Source organism: Gossypium hirsutum, chromosome A05 (assembly GCF_007990345.1).
Source record: "Gossypium hirsutum isolate 1008001.06 chromosome A05, Gossypium_hirsutum_v2.1, whole genome shotgun sequence".
Taxonomy (NCBI): Eukaryota; Viridiplantae; Streptophyta; class Magnoliopsida; order Malvales; family Malvaceae; genus Gossypium; species Gossypium hirsutum.
Window position 1 is genome coordinate 8,663,085 of NC_053428.1, and position 15,363 is coordinate 8,678,447.

A 15,363-nucleotide genomic window follows, 5' to 3' on the forward strand; every position below is an offset into this window, starting at 1 on the left:
AGGATGACATTTTGGATAGTTGTAACTACTTTATTTTTTCTTCTATCCGATGTGAAATTTTGTAATTGGGTTATTATTTTCCTATGAATTTGATGAAATGTAATATCCTGATTTTGGGCCTAGTCGGAATAGTGGTTTCGAGACCACAAATCTGAGATAGAAAGAATTTTTTTATAATTATTTTGAGGTCTATGATATGATTGCATGATTGTGAGAAGGTTTACTATGGCATTGTGATAATGAGGTACTCAATTCCGTAATCGTTCCCTAATTTGATTATGAACGAAAATGTAAAATGGCCCGAAAAGATTAAGAATTGGTGAATACTATGAAAATGACACGATTTGGAATAAGTTCTTGATACTTCATGACATTGAGATTATGGATCTATGCTTATGAAGCATAATTATGTGTTCTTACCATGATGGATGAAATGATATTGTATGGATTTAGTGAATAATAGTGGTGAATGAATAAATATGGCCTTGGCAGCTTTGGGTTACTGCAGTAGTGTATATTTTGAAATTCACCATAAATTGTGGAAATTGAGTTAAGGGCTGAATAAAATATGAGATTAAAGCCTGATGAGTTTAGTTTCATATAGAGGAAACGGTGCATGCAATTGGATTTTATGTTATAAGATATTTAAATTGTTGTGAGACAGAGTTTGAATGATTCAAGATCCCCTGTTCTGATTTTAGAAAATCATTAGAAATTATAATAAAATAATTATGAGTTTTAATTTATATATTTAAAATCCTTATCGAGTTTATTTTCAAGAGGGATAGACGGGAACATCATCCAAGTCCCGAATTATGAGATAAATAATTTTTAGTTAAGAGAGATCAGAACTGTTGGACAGCGAAACAGGGGAAACTTTAATGAATAAACTGTACTAAATGGCTAAACCAAAAATTCTGGAAATTTTATGGCAGAAAGGTATATGAATCTAGTTTCAAGGAAAATTAACGGAACTTAATTTGAAGTTTCGTAGCTCCAGAAATAAATTATTTAGTAAATGTATCTCGATAAAATAGTTTAAGCTGAGTATGTATAATTGTACAATTGTGGTGTTTTATCTTAAAAGCATGTTAGTAATTGCTTATTAATTTCATATGGACTTACTAAGCATTTATGCTTACTCCCTCCTTTTCATTCCTTGTAGTTTTGATAAGCCAGCTCGGAAATCGGGAACGGTCGGAGGCCCACTAACACTATCCGTATACCATATTGGCGTAATGGCTTGTATATTTTGAGTATGGCATGTATAGCATTATAATCATTTTGTATATATGGTCTTATGATATGGATATTGAGTGGTATGGAAATGTTTGGTAATGATTAGCCATTGGAATGACTAATCATGATCATATTTGGTGTTATATATGTAAATTGCTAGCTAATCCATGGAAACCATGAAATAGGCAAAATTTACCATAAAATAGATCCAGACAGCAGCAGTGATGTGAGTTTGAAAAATCATTAAAAATAGTAGAGATACAATTAGATGATGAATAAAATATGGAATTGAAGAATTATTAGTCTATTTTCATATGGATGGAACAAAACAGGTATATGAGTTATATTTTATGAGAAGTTTAAATTTTTGTGAAACAGGGCCAGAGCGATTTCTGGATCCCCTATTCTGACTTTGGAAATTCACCATAAATTGTACAATGATAATTAGAAGTTATGCTTTATATGTATAGATTCCTTATTGAGTCTAGTTTTATTAGACACAAACGACATAGTCATTGAAACTCTGTACATGGAGATATCTAATTCGTAATACACAGAGGTCAGAGTACTCGAACCCTAAAACAGGGGAGACTTTAACTAATAAACTGTACTAATTGGCCCGACCAAAAATTAAAAAAAAATTAGTAGATAGATATATGAGTCTAGTTTAAGGAAAAATTTACAGAATTTGATTTCGAGTTTCGGAACTCAAGATATGAATTTTTAAGCAACTATGACGCAGTTGGACAGCTTGTCCGAATTTGTTTAAGTGCTCAAATAAGTTTAGTAATGCCTCGTGCTCGACTCCGGCGACGGTCTCAGATAAGGGGGCGTTACATGAAATCCTTGGAGAATGGGAAAATGGTGTAGATGACGATGTACGAAGAAGAAAAAAGAAAAGGTTAACCCAACAACTTAAATAGTTAATAGCTGAGGGATAGTTTTCAATTTCATGGATTACTCGAATTTCTTTTCTGAAAGCTAAAGCTTATCAAACCTTTATTTTTCTCAAAATTATTTCAATAACAAATTTATTTCACTTTTTTTTTAAATTGTACATGTTAAGGAGATCAGTCAACATTTTTATCTTTATTTTTCAAACATTTCACATTATTTTAAAAAAATCAAAATTTAAACTCAATTTTTTTAAAAGATAATATGATGTTAAAATAAATAAAAAAATAAAATTGTATCAAGTGATTTTTATTATATATTATTAAATTGATTTAATTTTTTCAACTAAATATCAAATTAATGATGTGTAAGTTAATAATATTATATATTTGTTTATTGGTTATGCTAAATAAACAAATAGGAGAAAATATTAATTTATAAATTTTCACAACAAAAGTTTGTTGGATTTATAGAACTCTGTGTCTCTATATAAAACAAAAAATCAAGAAGCAAAGTCAAAGCAATAATACCAAACTCAAGCTCTAGAAAAGGGTTTAATTAATTTAAAATATGATATAGTTTTGTTAGAACATAGAAAGAACTCTCCATGTTTGAGTTTGATTATTAGGTCAGGTGTTACCGTAGAAGAAAGTTCTTAAGCATAACATGGGCTAAAAGCAAGCAATTCTTGGCGGCAGGAATCCATGTATAAAGTTGGATGGACAAAAGTAAGAGGGTAAATTATACCAATTCTTCTTAAATTGATTAAAATTATATTTCAGCCACTCAACTTTTAAAATTTACATATTATCATTAAAATTATTAAAATATTATATTTTAGTCACTCGTTCGTTAATTTCTATTCAGAGAATGACATGACATGTTAATCTAAAGGGTGGGTAACCTATTTAGACCTTGAACTATAACTAAAATATCAATTTGATACTTTTAAAAATCTTCTTAATAATAATTCTAACAAATTTAAAGGGTAAACTACTCAGATAGTCACCCTAAATTTAACGCGTTCCTATTTTGTGATACATTATGGATTGAGTGAAATTTATTAAATATCATTCACCGAATGTGTCAATTTTCAAGTTTGGAAAATCGATCCACTTGTGACGACTTTTTGGATGGGATCCAAGCACTTTTGGGTTGAGATTTCTGCATAACATTCAAAGATCTATCTATTAGCTTTGCAACTCACTTTGAATCACTCTATTTAGAGTACGAGGGCTCAATTTATGACCGTTTTAGTTAAGACTGCACGAGTAAAATTTTTGGATGGAATTATCACAGAAATTATGAGTTCCGAGCTTTTAATTCAAGTTTAAATCTTATCAGGTTAGATTTTTTAGTATTAATTTTTATTATATATAAGCTCAATATTGTATTTATTAGATTTTAATTTTTATTTATTCTGAATTTTTGATATATATATTTTAAATATTTTAAGTTATTTAAGAGTTGTACTTAACCTATATAAAGGCCTATTTATTATTCATTAGATAAACAATTATTTTCATTAATAAAGTTTTTTTAACTTTAAGATTTACTTATTATGATTTGTAAAAGTAGTTTTCTTCTCGAAATAAACATTCATTAAATATATTACATCATCCACAACAAAACCCAAACTTCAATAATAAAAAAATGGCATTAAATTCATTCCATGATTATAAATTCATTCATAATTACATTATAGATTTATGTATCAAATTTCAACATCTATCATCTTTAAAAGTTAAAAATAATCATCATCTTCGTATACAGAGGGAGTTAAGAGTGGAGACTTTTCGTTAGTGAATTCAAAGCTCTTCCCCATGTCACGTTCTTCAAGCTATATAAACTTCAACTCAATTACATTAATTGATCTTCATGTTTTTTTGTTCTTTAACGTGCTTGACTGACTAATCTAGTCTTTTAAGTTGTAGCTGGCCAATTATCATTATTCTTATTATTTTGGACTAGGAACAAATCACACTAGACTAAACTCTTCAAGTATGTCACCATCATAGGACCCTTTTGCAGCTGTCAAATCTGTTCTACTAGTGAAACAAAAAACGTAGACTTTGAGTTTTGCTTTAGGAAGTTCTCCAAATTTAGAATCTTTCACATTCCAGGAGCACCACACACCTCACATCATCAATGCAAGCAAGTCAAAGATTCAATGCTACTCATTTCATCCATTGGATCTTAGTACAAACTTTTCACATTATGGAGTATACTATATCAAGTCATACTTTGGAGTTTCTTTGCTAACTACATCTATAATTCCTTCATAATATAGACTTAAAATCTCAAGTTCTTGGTCTTTCAGGAAATCAATGGAAGAAGATGATATCTATACAAACGATGGGACGGTGGATTACAAAGGAAATCCTGCTAATAAGAAGAAAACTGGAACCTGGAAAGCCTTCCCGTTTATCATAGGTAATCACGGAACCTAGTAGTTGAAATTTGTAATTAAATATATATCAAGCTTGATGTTTAGTTTAAGCATTTTATCAACAGGAAATGAAGGCTGTGAAAGATTGGCATATTATGGGATGAGCACCAATCTAGTGCTTTACTTCAAGCACCAGCTAAATCAACATACCTCAGTGGCTGCTACTAATAACCAGAACTGGGGTGGAACATGCTACATTACACCAATAATTGGAGCATTTCTGGCTGATTCTTATCTAGGAAGATATTGGACAATTGCCTGTTTTTCAATCGTCTATATCATTGTAAGTTTAACTTACCTGGTGCTTGTTATTTAGTCCAGTATTACCAAGTTCTTCAAAAAATTTATCTATATCTTGGTATTTGAGACAAGAAAAGTTTTACTTTTTGCACAGGGAATGACACTTTTAGCTTTGTCTGCATCGGTTCGCGGCATAAGGCCGAGATGCTATGCAGAAGATAACTGCAATCCAACAGAGGTGCAAAGCGTGATGACCTTTCTAGCGCTTTACCTGATAGCACTAGGAACAGGTGGAATCAAGCCTTGTGTTTCATCATATGGAGCTGACCAGTTCAATGACACAGACGAAAAGGAGAAAACACACAAGAGTTCATTCTTCAACTGGTTCTATCTTTCCATAAACATCGGTGCTCTTATTGCAGGCTCGGTGCTGGTTTGGGTACAAGATAATGTGAGCTGGGGATGGGGTTTAGGCATCCCAGCTATAGCTATGGCAATAGCTGTCTGCTTTTTCTTTTCGGGTACTCGTTTGTATCGGAACCAAGTGCCTGGAGGCAGCCCTATCACACGCCTGTTTCAGGTATTGGTGGCATCCATCAGGAAATATAAAGTTGCAGTACCTGCAAATAAGTCTCTTTTACATGAGACAGCAGATAAAGAGTCCAATATCAAAGGAAGCCGCAAGATTTACCACACGAATGATCTCAGGTTAGTGCCTGGACTTTAATCTTAATTCTCTTTGTTGCAAATTCAGACTGTTGCTTTAATTCCTTACCTTCGGGATATGGCTATAACTTCCAGTTTCTTCGACAAAGCGGCAGTGGAAATCGAAACTGACCAATTAAAGGGCTCAGTAAATCCGTGGAGACTTTGCACTGTTACACAGGTCGAGGAGCTGAAAGCAATAATTCGGTTGCTCCCCGTATGGGCCTCTGGGATAATTTTTTCACTAATTTACAGTCAGATGGGCAGTTTATTTGTGTTGCAAGGTGAAAGAATGGATACTCATGTTGGTCACTCAAACTTCAAGATCCCTGCGGCATCACTTTCCATCTTCGACACTCTCAGTGTGATCTTTTGGGTGCCAATCTATGACAGAATCATTGTCCCAGTGACAAGAAAATTCACGGGTCACAAAAATGGCCTAACTCAGCTTCAGCGGATGGGAATTGGCCTCTTCATATCCATATTTCCCATGGTAGTTGCAGCGATTCTAGAGCACGAAAGACTGAAAATGATCAAAAGGCACAACTACTATGAGCTAAAAGAAATGCCAATGACAATCTTTTGGCAGGTTCCACAGTATTTCCTCATATGGTGTGCAGAGGTTTTCACTTTCATTGGACAGCTGGAGTTTTTCTACGAACAAGCACCCGACTCAATGAGGAGTTTGTGGTCTGCTCTATCACTTACCACCGTTGCCCTCGGTAGCTACTTGAGCTCTTTGCTTGTAACCATTGTCAGCAATGCGACTGCTAAGAATGGGAAACCTGGCTGGATACCGGACAACCTAAATTATGGTCATATCGATTACTTCTTCTGGATCCTGGCAGCGTTGGGTGTGTTTAATTTAGGCGTTTATGTCTGGTTTGCAAATTGGTACACGTACAAAAAGGCGGTGGGGACTCTTCGTTGATTGATTATATAAGTTGGCTTGTTGAAGCGTCTACTTAAGAAGAATTACAGAAAATTCCCCTTATCATGTATGAAATAGTCTCTTCACGTCAATGTTTCAAAATAATGTAAGATACAAAGAAACATGCAATGACAAAGCAAATTATCACCTTCATAATCTCCTTTCCATCCATGGCAATTTAGAGCCATATTTGAAGGTATTTGAGTTCCTGCTTATGGGGCTTGCCATTTACCCTTCGGCTTTACCAAATGGTATTACGTACAGTGACTATAATTCTTTAAGACCATAATGGCAACACAATTCTAGTTTCTCCCTCTATCTCATGTGCCAATCTGAATCCCCACAATATTCTAAACCATCACAAACAATAAGCCAATGATGAAAGGAAAAATAATGACAAAAGTTGTAGAGACTTGAACATTATTTTTCCAGGACAGAATCTTTATTAGGTAAAAGATCACATAAAGATACTTCCAACAAAGCAGTACTAAAACATCAGTGCCTAGAAAGGATTTTCTTACACAAACATGGAATGGAACTAAAGTTTGCTACTTTTTTTACCAAACAATGAATGACGACCTTCAGCAATTAACTCCCCTGTCGCTTTGTTTCTGACAAGAACAATTGTACCTGAATAACTTCCTCTTTGTCCTAAAACCTTTGAAGTAATCTCTAACTCGTCCTGCAAATGGCCTCTTAGTGGGTCAGATTCAGAACTGTCTTTAGAGAACATATAATTTAACTCTCATACAGCTGGTAACCCTGTCTGGAAGAAGAAGAACCGAACCAATAACTATGGTCGTTCACTGTCAGCGAAGGATCATAATTTTGGACTAACTGAACTGATAATCAAATATCAGAATTCAGAGTGATTGTAGAAAGATATGATATCAATCCATAAAACAAGAAAAAGTAACAGATTCAATTCATTGACGTGAATTAATAATTTTACACATTCTTACATTGAGCTTAGCAGTTCCGAGAAAGGAGATGGACATATCGACAGAAACATTCATAGGAAGACCTTCGACATGAACAACAGCCGCTCCAACTTCATCGACAAGATTTGCAACAGCACCTTTTGCTAAATTTCCACTTTTATCCTGTCAAAAGTTTAATTCGATCACCGAAAATAATAAAAGAAATTAACCCAAATAGGATATAATTATAATTGAATGGAATTTGAGTTGGGGGGTTTGGAATAGCTTACACTGAGGCGAGGAGGGACTTTCAAGGTGCAGGAAACGAAGCCAGGCTGGACGGTGTCGACACGGATGCCACGCAAGGCGAAATCTTCGTAGAAGCTGCACTGGGAGCCGACTCGGGTAGGCTGAATATTGAGCCGCAAAACGGTCTCTGCCTCTTCTTTGTTTAGTTGGAGGAATTCCTTGGCTTTTTCCATATTCCACTTTCTTACATCTCTTAGCATAGATTGTGAAGACACAAAATTATGAGAGGCCTGACGGTTTAAACGGCAAAGTTTTTGCCACTTACCGCTAATTCAATCAGGTAAGCTTGAGGGTTGGACTAGTTCAATATTGGAACTTGTAAAAAAAAATTAAAATAAATACATAATAAGTTATATTAAATTTTGTTAATTTTATAATTCATTTGGATAATTTACGTTCTAACTCTTTAACTTAGCATCAACTTCAAATATTATTTATGTTATATATAATTTTAATTTATCAAAATATGTTAATGAATTTTTATAACTAATAAACTAAACTAAACTAAACTAACATCAGAAAACCAAAAATCATAATTGCAATACATGTTAAATTAGCTTTTTTGAACCAATAAGAGTTGAAGGTATATAAATTTTCGAAGACAAAACATAAATTCAAATTTTGAAAATAATATTATTTAAAAGAATAATCCCAAACACTAATATTAAAAGCATCCATGAATACTAAACCAAAAATGCCTTAAAATTTGACTTTTCTCGTAAATCCCTCTCCCCATGTAAGAAGATTTATAAAATATACCCCTATCATGCATGAAATAGTCTCTTCATGTCAGTGTTTCAAAATAATGTAAGGTACAAAAGAAAACATGATTATAACTGTTTAAAAGGTGGCAACGACAGCAGCAAGTTGAAGAATTCATGCAAACTTACGTTGCATGCATGAAACCAGAAACTCGGCTGAAGCATGTTGGAATCCGTTGTGCAATTCGACAAGCCTTGTTCTTCTAGTTGACTTTTGTTAGTCTATGGTGTAATCATTGTATGCTTTCATCAGCTAAGGTTAAAATGTGTGCTTAGCTGATTTAGTAGTCAAATTAGGTTGTCATTTTGTTGATGTAAACCTTTAGTTACTTGCACAAGCAAGCTGTGTTTTCTTTCTATGTAACTTTGTTCTATTTATGTTTGTAACCATGCACTTATTCGGGTAATGAGGAAAAACACTTTGCTCATTCATCTTTTGCTTGTTCTTGCTCCCGTTTTAAGCTTTCAAACATCTAAAACATTCATCTAAGTTGTTTTCAAACTTTGTTTGCTAAGTTAGAATCCAACAATTGGTATCGAGAGCCTGTTGTCTTTGAGGGCCTCTTGTTGTGTGCTGTGTGTTTGAAAGAAAAGAAGCAGGAACTATCTTTGTTGCTCAGAGTTTTGGAAGCTGCGTGAAGATGAGCTTCTCACCACCACCTCCACCCGTGTTTGCTGGTGAAAGCTACAATATATGGGCTGTCAAAATGAAAACATATCTACAGGCACATGACCTGTGGAATGTTGTCCAAAATGACACTGAACCACCACCCTTAAGAGCTAATCCCACGATAGCTCAGATAAGGCAGTATAATGAAGACTGTGCAAAGAAGTACAAGGCCATGTCATGCCTTCAAAGTGGAGTTTCAGATGCTATCTTCACAAGGATAATGGCCTGCGACACACCAAAGGAGGCCTGGGACAAACTCAAGGAAGAGTTTCAAGGCTCAGACAAAACTAGGCAGCAACAACTCATTAACTTGAGAAGGGACTTTGAGAATCTGAGAATGAAAGACTCAGAAACCATCAAGCAGTATGCTGACAGAATAATGTCTACTGTCAACAACATAAGACTGCTTGGAGATGACTTTGGTGATCAGAGGGTAGTGGAGAAAATCATAACAACCTTGCCAGAGAAGTATGAATCCAAGATTTCTTCCCTGGAGGATTCGAGGGACTTATCTGCCATTCCCTTGACAGAACTGATAAATGCTCTCTATGCTCAAGAGCAAAGAAGAGCAAACAGAATGGAGGAGTATTCTGAGGGAGCTTTTCAAGCTAGGAGTAGAGAGAGCTCAAGCTTCAGCTCGAATCACAAAGGCAAGAAGCCTATGTCAGAAAAGAAAGAAAGAGGAAAGAAGGAAGCTGCCAAGAAGAAGTTTCCACCCTGTGCTCATTGCAAAAGAACAACTCACCTTGAGAAATATTGCTGGTACAGGCCTGACATTCAGTGTAGAGGCTGCAAACAGCTTGGTCACATTGAGAAAGTGTGTAAGAACAAACCAAAAGCTCAGTCACAGAATCATAATCAGGCTCAAGTAGCTGAAGACATCGAGGCACAGGAAGAACATGTCTTCACAGCCTTCTGCTTTGCAAGCTCAAGCAAAGTCAGCAAGATTTGGCTGATCGATAGTGGATGCACTCATCATATGGCCTCAGAGGAAAGCATGTTCAAGGAGCTTGACACCTCATTTGAATCCAATGTTAGAATTGGAAATGGTGAGCTTCTTAAGGCTAAAGGCAAAGGCAAAGCAGTGATTTGCACCAAGTCAGGTATTAAAACCATTTCAGAAGTTCTTTATGTACCTGACATTGGCCAAAATTTGTTAAGTGTTGGTCAGCTACTGGAGAAAGGGTACTCTCTCCTGTTTGAAGGCAAAATATGCACAATCAAAGATGCTACTGACCAGGTGTTGGCAAAAGTAGCTATGCAAGATAGAACCTTCAATGTGGATGTAAATCAGTTGCAAGCAAGAGCATATGCAGCTCAGACTGATGAGGCAAGTTTGTGGCACAAAAGAATGGGGCATGTGAACTACAACTCACTCGGGCAAATGCAAAAACTGAATTTGGTTGAAGATATGGTTAAGTTCGAGCCAAACAAAGAGGTGTGTGAAGTCTGTCAGCTTGGCAAGCTAACCAGACTGCCCTTTCCAGTCAACAAGGCATGGAGAGCCCAAGAGAAACTTCAGTTGGTTCACACTGACATCTGTGGACCTATGAAGACCAGCTCACTAAATGGCTGCAAGTATTTTGCCTTGTTCATTGATGACTGCACCATGTTTTGTTGGGTAACCTTCTTGAAACAAAAGTCAGATGTCACTGACTTCTTTCGCAAGTTCAAGGCTTTGGCTGAAAACCAAGCCAACAGCAAACTCAAGAGCCTAAGGTCAGACAATGGAGCCGAGTATGTGTCTCAGAGGTTCCAGAAGATTTGTGATGATGCTGGCATCCTACACCAACTGACCACTGTCTACACACCACAGCAAAATGGTGTTTGTGAGAGGAAAAACAGGACTGTTCTTGATATGGCCAGATGCCTACTGTTTGAGGCCAAAATGCCAAACAACTTCTGGGCTGAGGCAGTAAACACATCTGTCTACTTACTAAATAGACTACCAACTAAAGCAGTCACAGGTAAAACACCCTTTGAGGCCTGGTTCGGGCATAAACCAATCGTGTCACACTTGAAAGTGTTTGGATGCTTATGCTATGCACTTGTGCCAGCAGAGAAGAGAACCAAGCTGGAAAGAAAGTCTGTGCCAGGGGTATTTGTAGGCTACAGCAGTGTGAAGAAGGGTTATAGGATCTTTGATCCATCAACAAAAAAGGTTATTGTAAGCAGAGATGTCAAGTTCAATGAAGGAAGCTGTTGGAAGTGGAATGGGACAGATGCAAGCTTAACTGAAAAAGACTTGCAGGACCTTGATCACCAACATGCTGAAGTTGAAAATGAAGCTATGGATGATTTTGATGATATGCCTGTTAGGGGCACCAGAACATTGGCAGACATCTATGAAAGATGTGCTGTGACCATGGTTGAGCCATCCTCCTATGCTGAAGCCTCGAAAGAGAAATGCTGGCAAGAGGCTATGGAAGCTGAACTAAGGATGATTCAAAAGAATGAAACCTGGGAGCTGGTTGATAGACCAGAAGGTAGGAAGATCATTAAAGTTAAATGGGTGTTCAAGATCAAGAATAATGCAGATGGATCACTGAACAGACACAAAGCCAGATTAGTTGTGAAAGGGTATAGCCAACAGCAGGGAGTCGATTTCTTTGAAACATTTGCTCCTGTTGCAAGGCTGGACACTATAAGAATGTTGTTTGCCTTAGCAGCCCAGAAACAGTGGTAGGTGCATCAACTGGATGTCAAATCAGCCTTTTTAAATGGATTTCTCATGGAGGAAATCTTCATAGATCAACCTGAAGGCTTTGAAGTTCAAGGAGAAGAAGAGAAGGTCTACAAGCTCAAAAAGGCCCTGTATGGTCTCAAGCAAGCTCCAAGGGTCTGGTACGATCGAATGGATACCTACCTGACAAGGCTCGGGTTCACAAAGAGCACCAGTGAGCCTACTCTCTATGTTAAGAAGGAAGGTAATAAAACTTTGCTAATTGTTTCATTGTATGTTGATGATTTACTGGTCACTGGCTGCAAAAGGGAGGAAATTGAAACCTTTAAGAAGCAAATGCAAACTGTGTTTGAGATGACTGACCTTGGATTAATGACATACTTCCTTGGCATGGAAGTGAAACAAAATGAACAAGGTATTTTCATAGGCCAGAAGGCATTCGCATCGAAGGTTTTGAGCAGGTTTTGCATGACAAACTGCAAGCCTGCTAGCACTCCTGTGGCTTTAGGAGAAAAACTCACCAGCCTAGGAGATGAAGATCGAGTGGATGAAAAGAATTACAGAAGCTTGATTGGCTGCCTGCTCTATTTGACTGCAACTAGACCAGACATCATGCATGCTGTTGGTCTTCTATCGAGATTCATGCATTGCTGCACAGTTGCACATTTTAAAGCAGCAAAAAGGGTCCTAAGGTATGTCAAAGGGACTCTGAGTTGTGGAGTGAAGTTTGAAAGGGCTGAGGAGCTGAGACTAGTGGGATATTCAGACAGTGATTGGGCTGGTTCTGTTGATGACATGAAGAGCACATCAGGCTATTTCTTCACCCTTGGCTCAAGTGTCTTCTGCTGGAGCTCGAAGAAGCAACAGACAGTGGCTCAATCCACTGCTGAGGCAGAATACATCGCAGCTGCTTCTGCTGTAAATCAAGCCATTTGGCTTAGGAAAATATTGTGTGATCTGAATGCTGATCCAAAGGAGGCCACTGTGATTAAGGTTGACAACCAATCGGCTGTAGCCATTGCCAAAAATCCGGTTTTTCATGGTAAGACCAAGCATTTTAAAATTAGATATCATTTTGTGAGAGAAGCTGAAATGTCCAAGGAGATAAGCTTAGTTCACTGCTGCTCAAAAGATCAACTTGCTGATCTATTAACCAAACCATTGGCTGCTTCAAGGTTTGAATATTTGAAGAAGAAAATCGGAGTTTGCTGCTTTGTAGCCAAGGAGGAGTGTTTAAAAGGTGGCAACGACAGCAGCAAGTTGAAGAATCCATGCAAACTTACGTTGCATGCATGAAACCAGAAACTCGGCTGAAGCATGTTGGAATCCGTTGTGCAATTCGACAAGCCTTGTTCTTCTAGTTGACTTTTGTTAGTCTATGGTGTAATCATTGTATGCTTTGATCAGCTAAGGTTAAAATGTGTACTTAGCTGATTTAGTAGTCAAATTAGGTTGTCATTTTGTTGATGTAAACTTTTAGTTACTTGCACAAGCAAGCTGTGTTTTCTTTCTATGTAACTTTGTTCTATTTATGTTTGTAACCATGCACTTATTCGGGTAATGAGGAAAAACACTTTGCTCATTCATCTTTTGCTTGTTCTTGCTCCCGTTTTAAGCTTTCAAACATCTAAAACATTCATCTAAGTTGTTTTCAAACTTTGTTTGCTAAGTTAGAATCCAACAATAACAAACAAACCGTCCATCGCAACTTAGAGGGTACCGTCCACCTTCACCCAAAAGCTTTTGGGTTTGGTCCCACAAGAAGCAGATTAGTATGCTTAGCTTCAGTCTCTCAATATAAACCATAGTCGAGTTTTGGAGTTGCTCGATGTGGAATGGAGGTGTCACAAGTATCGTTCACAAGTCTTTACATATAAATCACTGCAATTACTGTATGTCAACAAATTAAATTAAATTATATTAATCTCTATTATCCAAACTCTTTTTCTTTCTGGAATCTCGTCATGTGTACGAGGCAGAATAACTGAACTCGCGTTGCTTACCATTAACCCTTTGATTTTTGCAATGGTATAAGTTACGCAATGTAACTATTGTTCTTTTAAGACCATAAGGGAAACAAAATTTTAATTTCCCCCATAAACCTCCTCAATTTGTCAATCTGAATTCCCTCAATATTTTAAAATTTCACAAACAGTAAGCCAATGAGAAAGAACAATAATGGCACAGTTCTACAAACTCGAGCAAAAATTGGCCATACTAGAATCTTTATTAGGTCCAAAATCACACGATGTACATGCAAGAAAGCAGTTCAGTACATAGCAGTACCAGAAGACCAGTACCTTGGATTTTCTTACACAAACTAGGAATGAAACTAGAGTTTGCTACCATGTTTATCAAACAATGAATGGCGACCTTCAGCTATTAACTCCCCTGTCACTTTGTTTCTGACAAGAACAATTGTACCTGAATAACTTCCTCTTCGTCCTAAAACCTTTGAAGTAATCTGTAATTCATCCTGCAAATCACCTCTTAGAGGTCAGATTCAGAGTCGTATTAGAAATACCTATAATTAAATTCTCTAACAGCCAGTAAGCATGTCTATGGTCCTTCACTGTCTGCAAAAGGATCATAACCTTGTACAAATTGAACTAATTATCCAATATCAGCATTCAGTGGGATTACAGGAACTGAGATATGGTATCAATCCAAAAAACAAGACAAAGTAACAAATCTATTGCATTGTAAGAAGTGATAAAGCATTAATGGAAATAATTGATACTAAATTCAAAGCAACTCTCTACAATAAAGGACAAAGATAGTCGAACCTAAAGATTAGCTCAACTAATTCATGCATTAAAGTGAGACCAACACGTTGGAGATCGAATCTCTATCCCTAAGATTGTTGCCTCTTTAAAAAGGAAAAAAGACAGATATTCTTACATTGAGCTTAGCAGTTCCGAGGAACGAGATGGACATATCGACTGAAACATTCATAGTAAGACCTTCGACATGAACAATAGCCCCTCCGACTTCATCGACAAGATTTGCAACAGCACCTGTTGCTAAGTTCCCACTTTTATCCTGCCAAAGTTTAATTTGATTGCCGAAAATACAAATGAATCCAAATATAATATAATTCTAAATTTGTGGAATTTGGGATAGGGTTTGTGGATAGCTTACAGTGAGGCGAGGAGGGACTCTGAAAGTGCAGGAAACGAAGCCAGGCTGGACCGAATCGACACGGATGCCACGCAAGGCGAAATCTTCGTAGAAGCTGCACTGGAAGCCGAGTCGATGAGGGTGGATAGTGAGTCGGGAAACGCTCTCTGCTTCTTCCTTGTTTAGTTGGAGGAATTCTTTGGCTTCTTCCATGTTCGATTTTCTTGGGTCCCTAGCTTAGATGGTCAATATCTGAAAACCGCAAGAGGTCAAACCGTTCAAACGGCAAAAAAAGTTTTTTTTTTTTTGGGGGAACCAAGGACTAGTTCAATATTAGCACTAATTAAAATGTATAAGTTTTAAGCATAAGCAATCTCAAATAATATTTATGAATCTGATTCCTTTTTCAACAATTCTTTTTAATTTACTAAATTACATCATT

The 15,363-nt window shown here is 36.6% G+C and overlaps 4 protein-coding genes across 4 annotated transcripts; 2 read left to right on the forward strand and 2 right to left on the reverse strand.

Moving 5' to 3' along the window:
• Positions 1-4,310: 4,310 nt before the first annotated feature.
• On the forward strand, positions 4,311-6,605 carry LOC107959168 (protein NRT1/ PTR FAMILY 8.1). Its single transcript, XM_016895158.2, has 4 exons — positions 4,311-4,566; positions 4,648-4,865; positions 4,977-5,530; positions 5,624-6,605. Exons 1-4 carry the CDS (start codon positions 4,461-4,463, stop codon positions 6,456-6,458), a joined length of 1,713 nt encoding a protein of 570 aa, XP_016750647.1. The 5' UTR covers positions 4,311-4,460; the 3' UTR covers positions 6,459-6,605.
• Positions 6,606-6,834: 229 nt separating this feature from the next.
• LOC107959170 (acyl-coenzyme A thioesterase 13) lies at positions 6,835-7,992 on the reverse strand. The gene is made up of 3 exons (XM_016895159.2): positions 7,669-7,992; positions 7,421-7,561; positions 6,835-7,140 (listed from the first exon to the last, which is right to left on the reverse strand). The coding sequence occupies exons 1-3, from the start codon at positions 7,885-7,887 to the stop codon at positions 6,997-6,999; spliced, it is 504 nt and encodes a 167-aa protein (XP_016750648.1). The 5' UTR covers positions 7,888-7,992; the 3' UTR covers positions 6,835-6,996.
• Positions 7,993-11,849: 3,857 nt separating this feature from the next.
• LOC121228847 (uncharacterized mitochondrial protein AtMg00810-like) lies at positions 11,850-13,097 on the forward strand. The gene has a single exon (XM_041111851.1). It carries the CDS (start codon positions 11,850-11,852, stop codon positions 13,095-13,097), a length of 1,248 nt encoding a protein of 415 aa, XP_040967785.1.
• A 912-nt stretch (positions 13,098-14,009) lies between these two features.
• Positions 14,010-15,270, reverse strand: LOC107959167 (acyl-coenzyme A thioesterase 13). The gene is made up of 3 exons (XM_016895157.2): positions 14,943-15,270; positions 14,703-14,843; positions 14,010-14,277 (listed from the first exon to the last, which is right to left on the reverse strand). Exons 1-3 carry the CDS (start codon positions 15,132-15,134, stop codon positions 14,134-14,136), a joined length of 477 nt encoding a protein of 158 aa, XP_016750646.2. The 5' UTR covers positions 15,135-15,270; the 3' UTR covers positions 14,010-14,133.
• Positions 15,271-15,363: the final 93 nt, after the last annotated feature.

What these genes read in the sequence shown, in the direction of transcription:
- LOC107959168 (XM_016895158.2), top strand. Translation starts at nt 4,461, where the DNA reads ATGGAAGAAGATGATATCTATACAAACGATGGGACGGTGGATTACAAA. An exon ending in AGCCTTCCCGTTTATCATAG is followed by an intron (nt 4,567 to 4,647) that starts GTAATCACGGAA and finishes TTTTATCAACAG; the next exon opens with GAAATGAAGGCTGTGAAAGA. An exon ending in TACCACACGAATGATCTCAG is followed by an intron (nt 5,531 to 5,623) that starts GTTAGTGCCTGG and finishes TATAACTTCCAG; the next exon opens with TTTCTTCGACAAAGCGGCAG.
- LOC107959170 (XM_016895159.2), bottom strand. Translation starts at nt 7,887, where the DNA reads ATGCTAAGAGATGTAAGAAAGTGGAATATGGAAAAAGCCAAGGAATTC. An exon ending in AAGTCCCTCCTCGCCTCAGT is followed by an intron (nt 7,562 to 7,668) that starts GTAAGCTATTCC and finishes AACTTTTGACAG; the next exon opens with GATAAAAGTGGAAATTTAGC. An exon ending in TCGGAACTGCTAAGCTCAAT is followed by an intron (nt 7,141 to 7,420) that starts GTAAGAATGTGT and finishes GGCCATTTGCAG; the next exon opens with GACGAGTTAGAGATTACTTC.
- LOC121228847 (XM_041111851.1), top strand. Translation starts at nt 11,850, where the DNA reads ATGGAGGAAATCTTCATAGATCAACCTGAAGGCTTTGAAGTTCAAGGA.
- LOC107959167 (XM_016895157.2), bottom strand. Translation starts at nt 15,134, where the DNA reads ATGGAAGAAGCCAAAGAATTCCTCCAACTAAACAAGGAAGAAGCAGAG. An exon ending in GAGTCCCTCCTCGCCTCACT is followed by an intron (nt 14,844 to 14,942) that starts GTAAGCTATCCA and finishes AAACTTTGGCAG; the next exon opens with GATAAAAGTGGGAACTTAGC. An exon ending in TCGGAACTGCTAAGCTCAAT is followed by an intron (nt 14,278 to 14,702) that starts GTAAGAATATCT and finishes GGTGATTTGCAG; the next exon opens with GATGAATTACAGATTACTTC.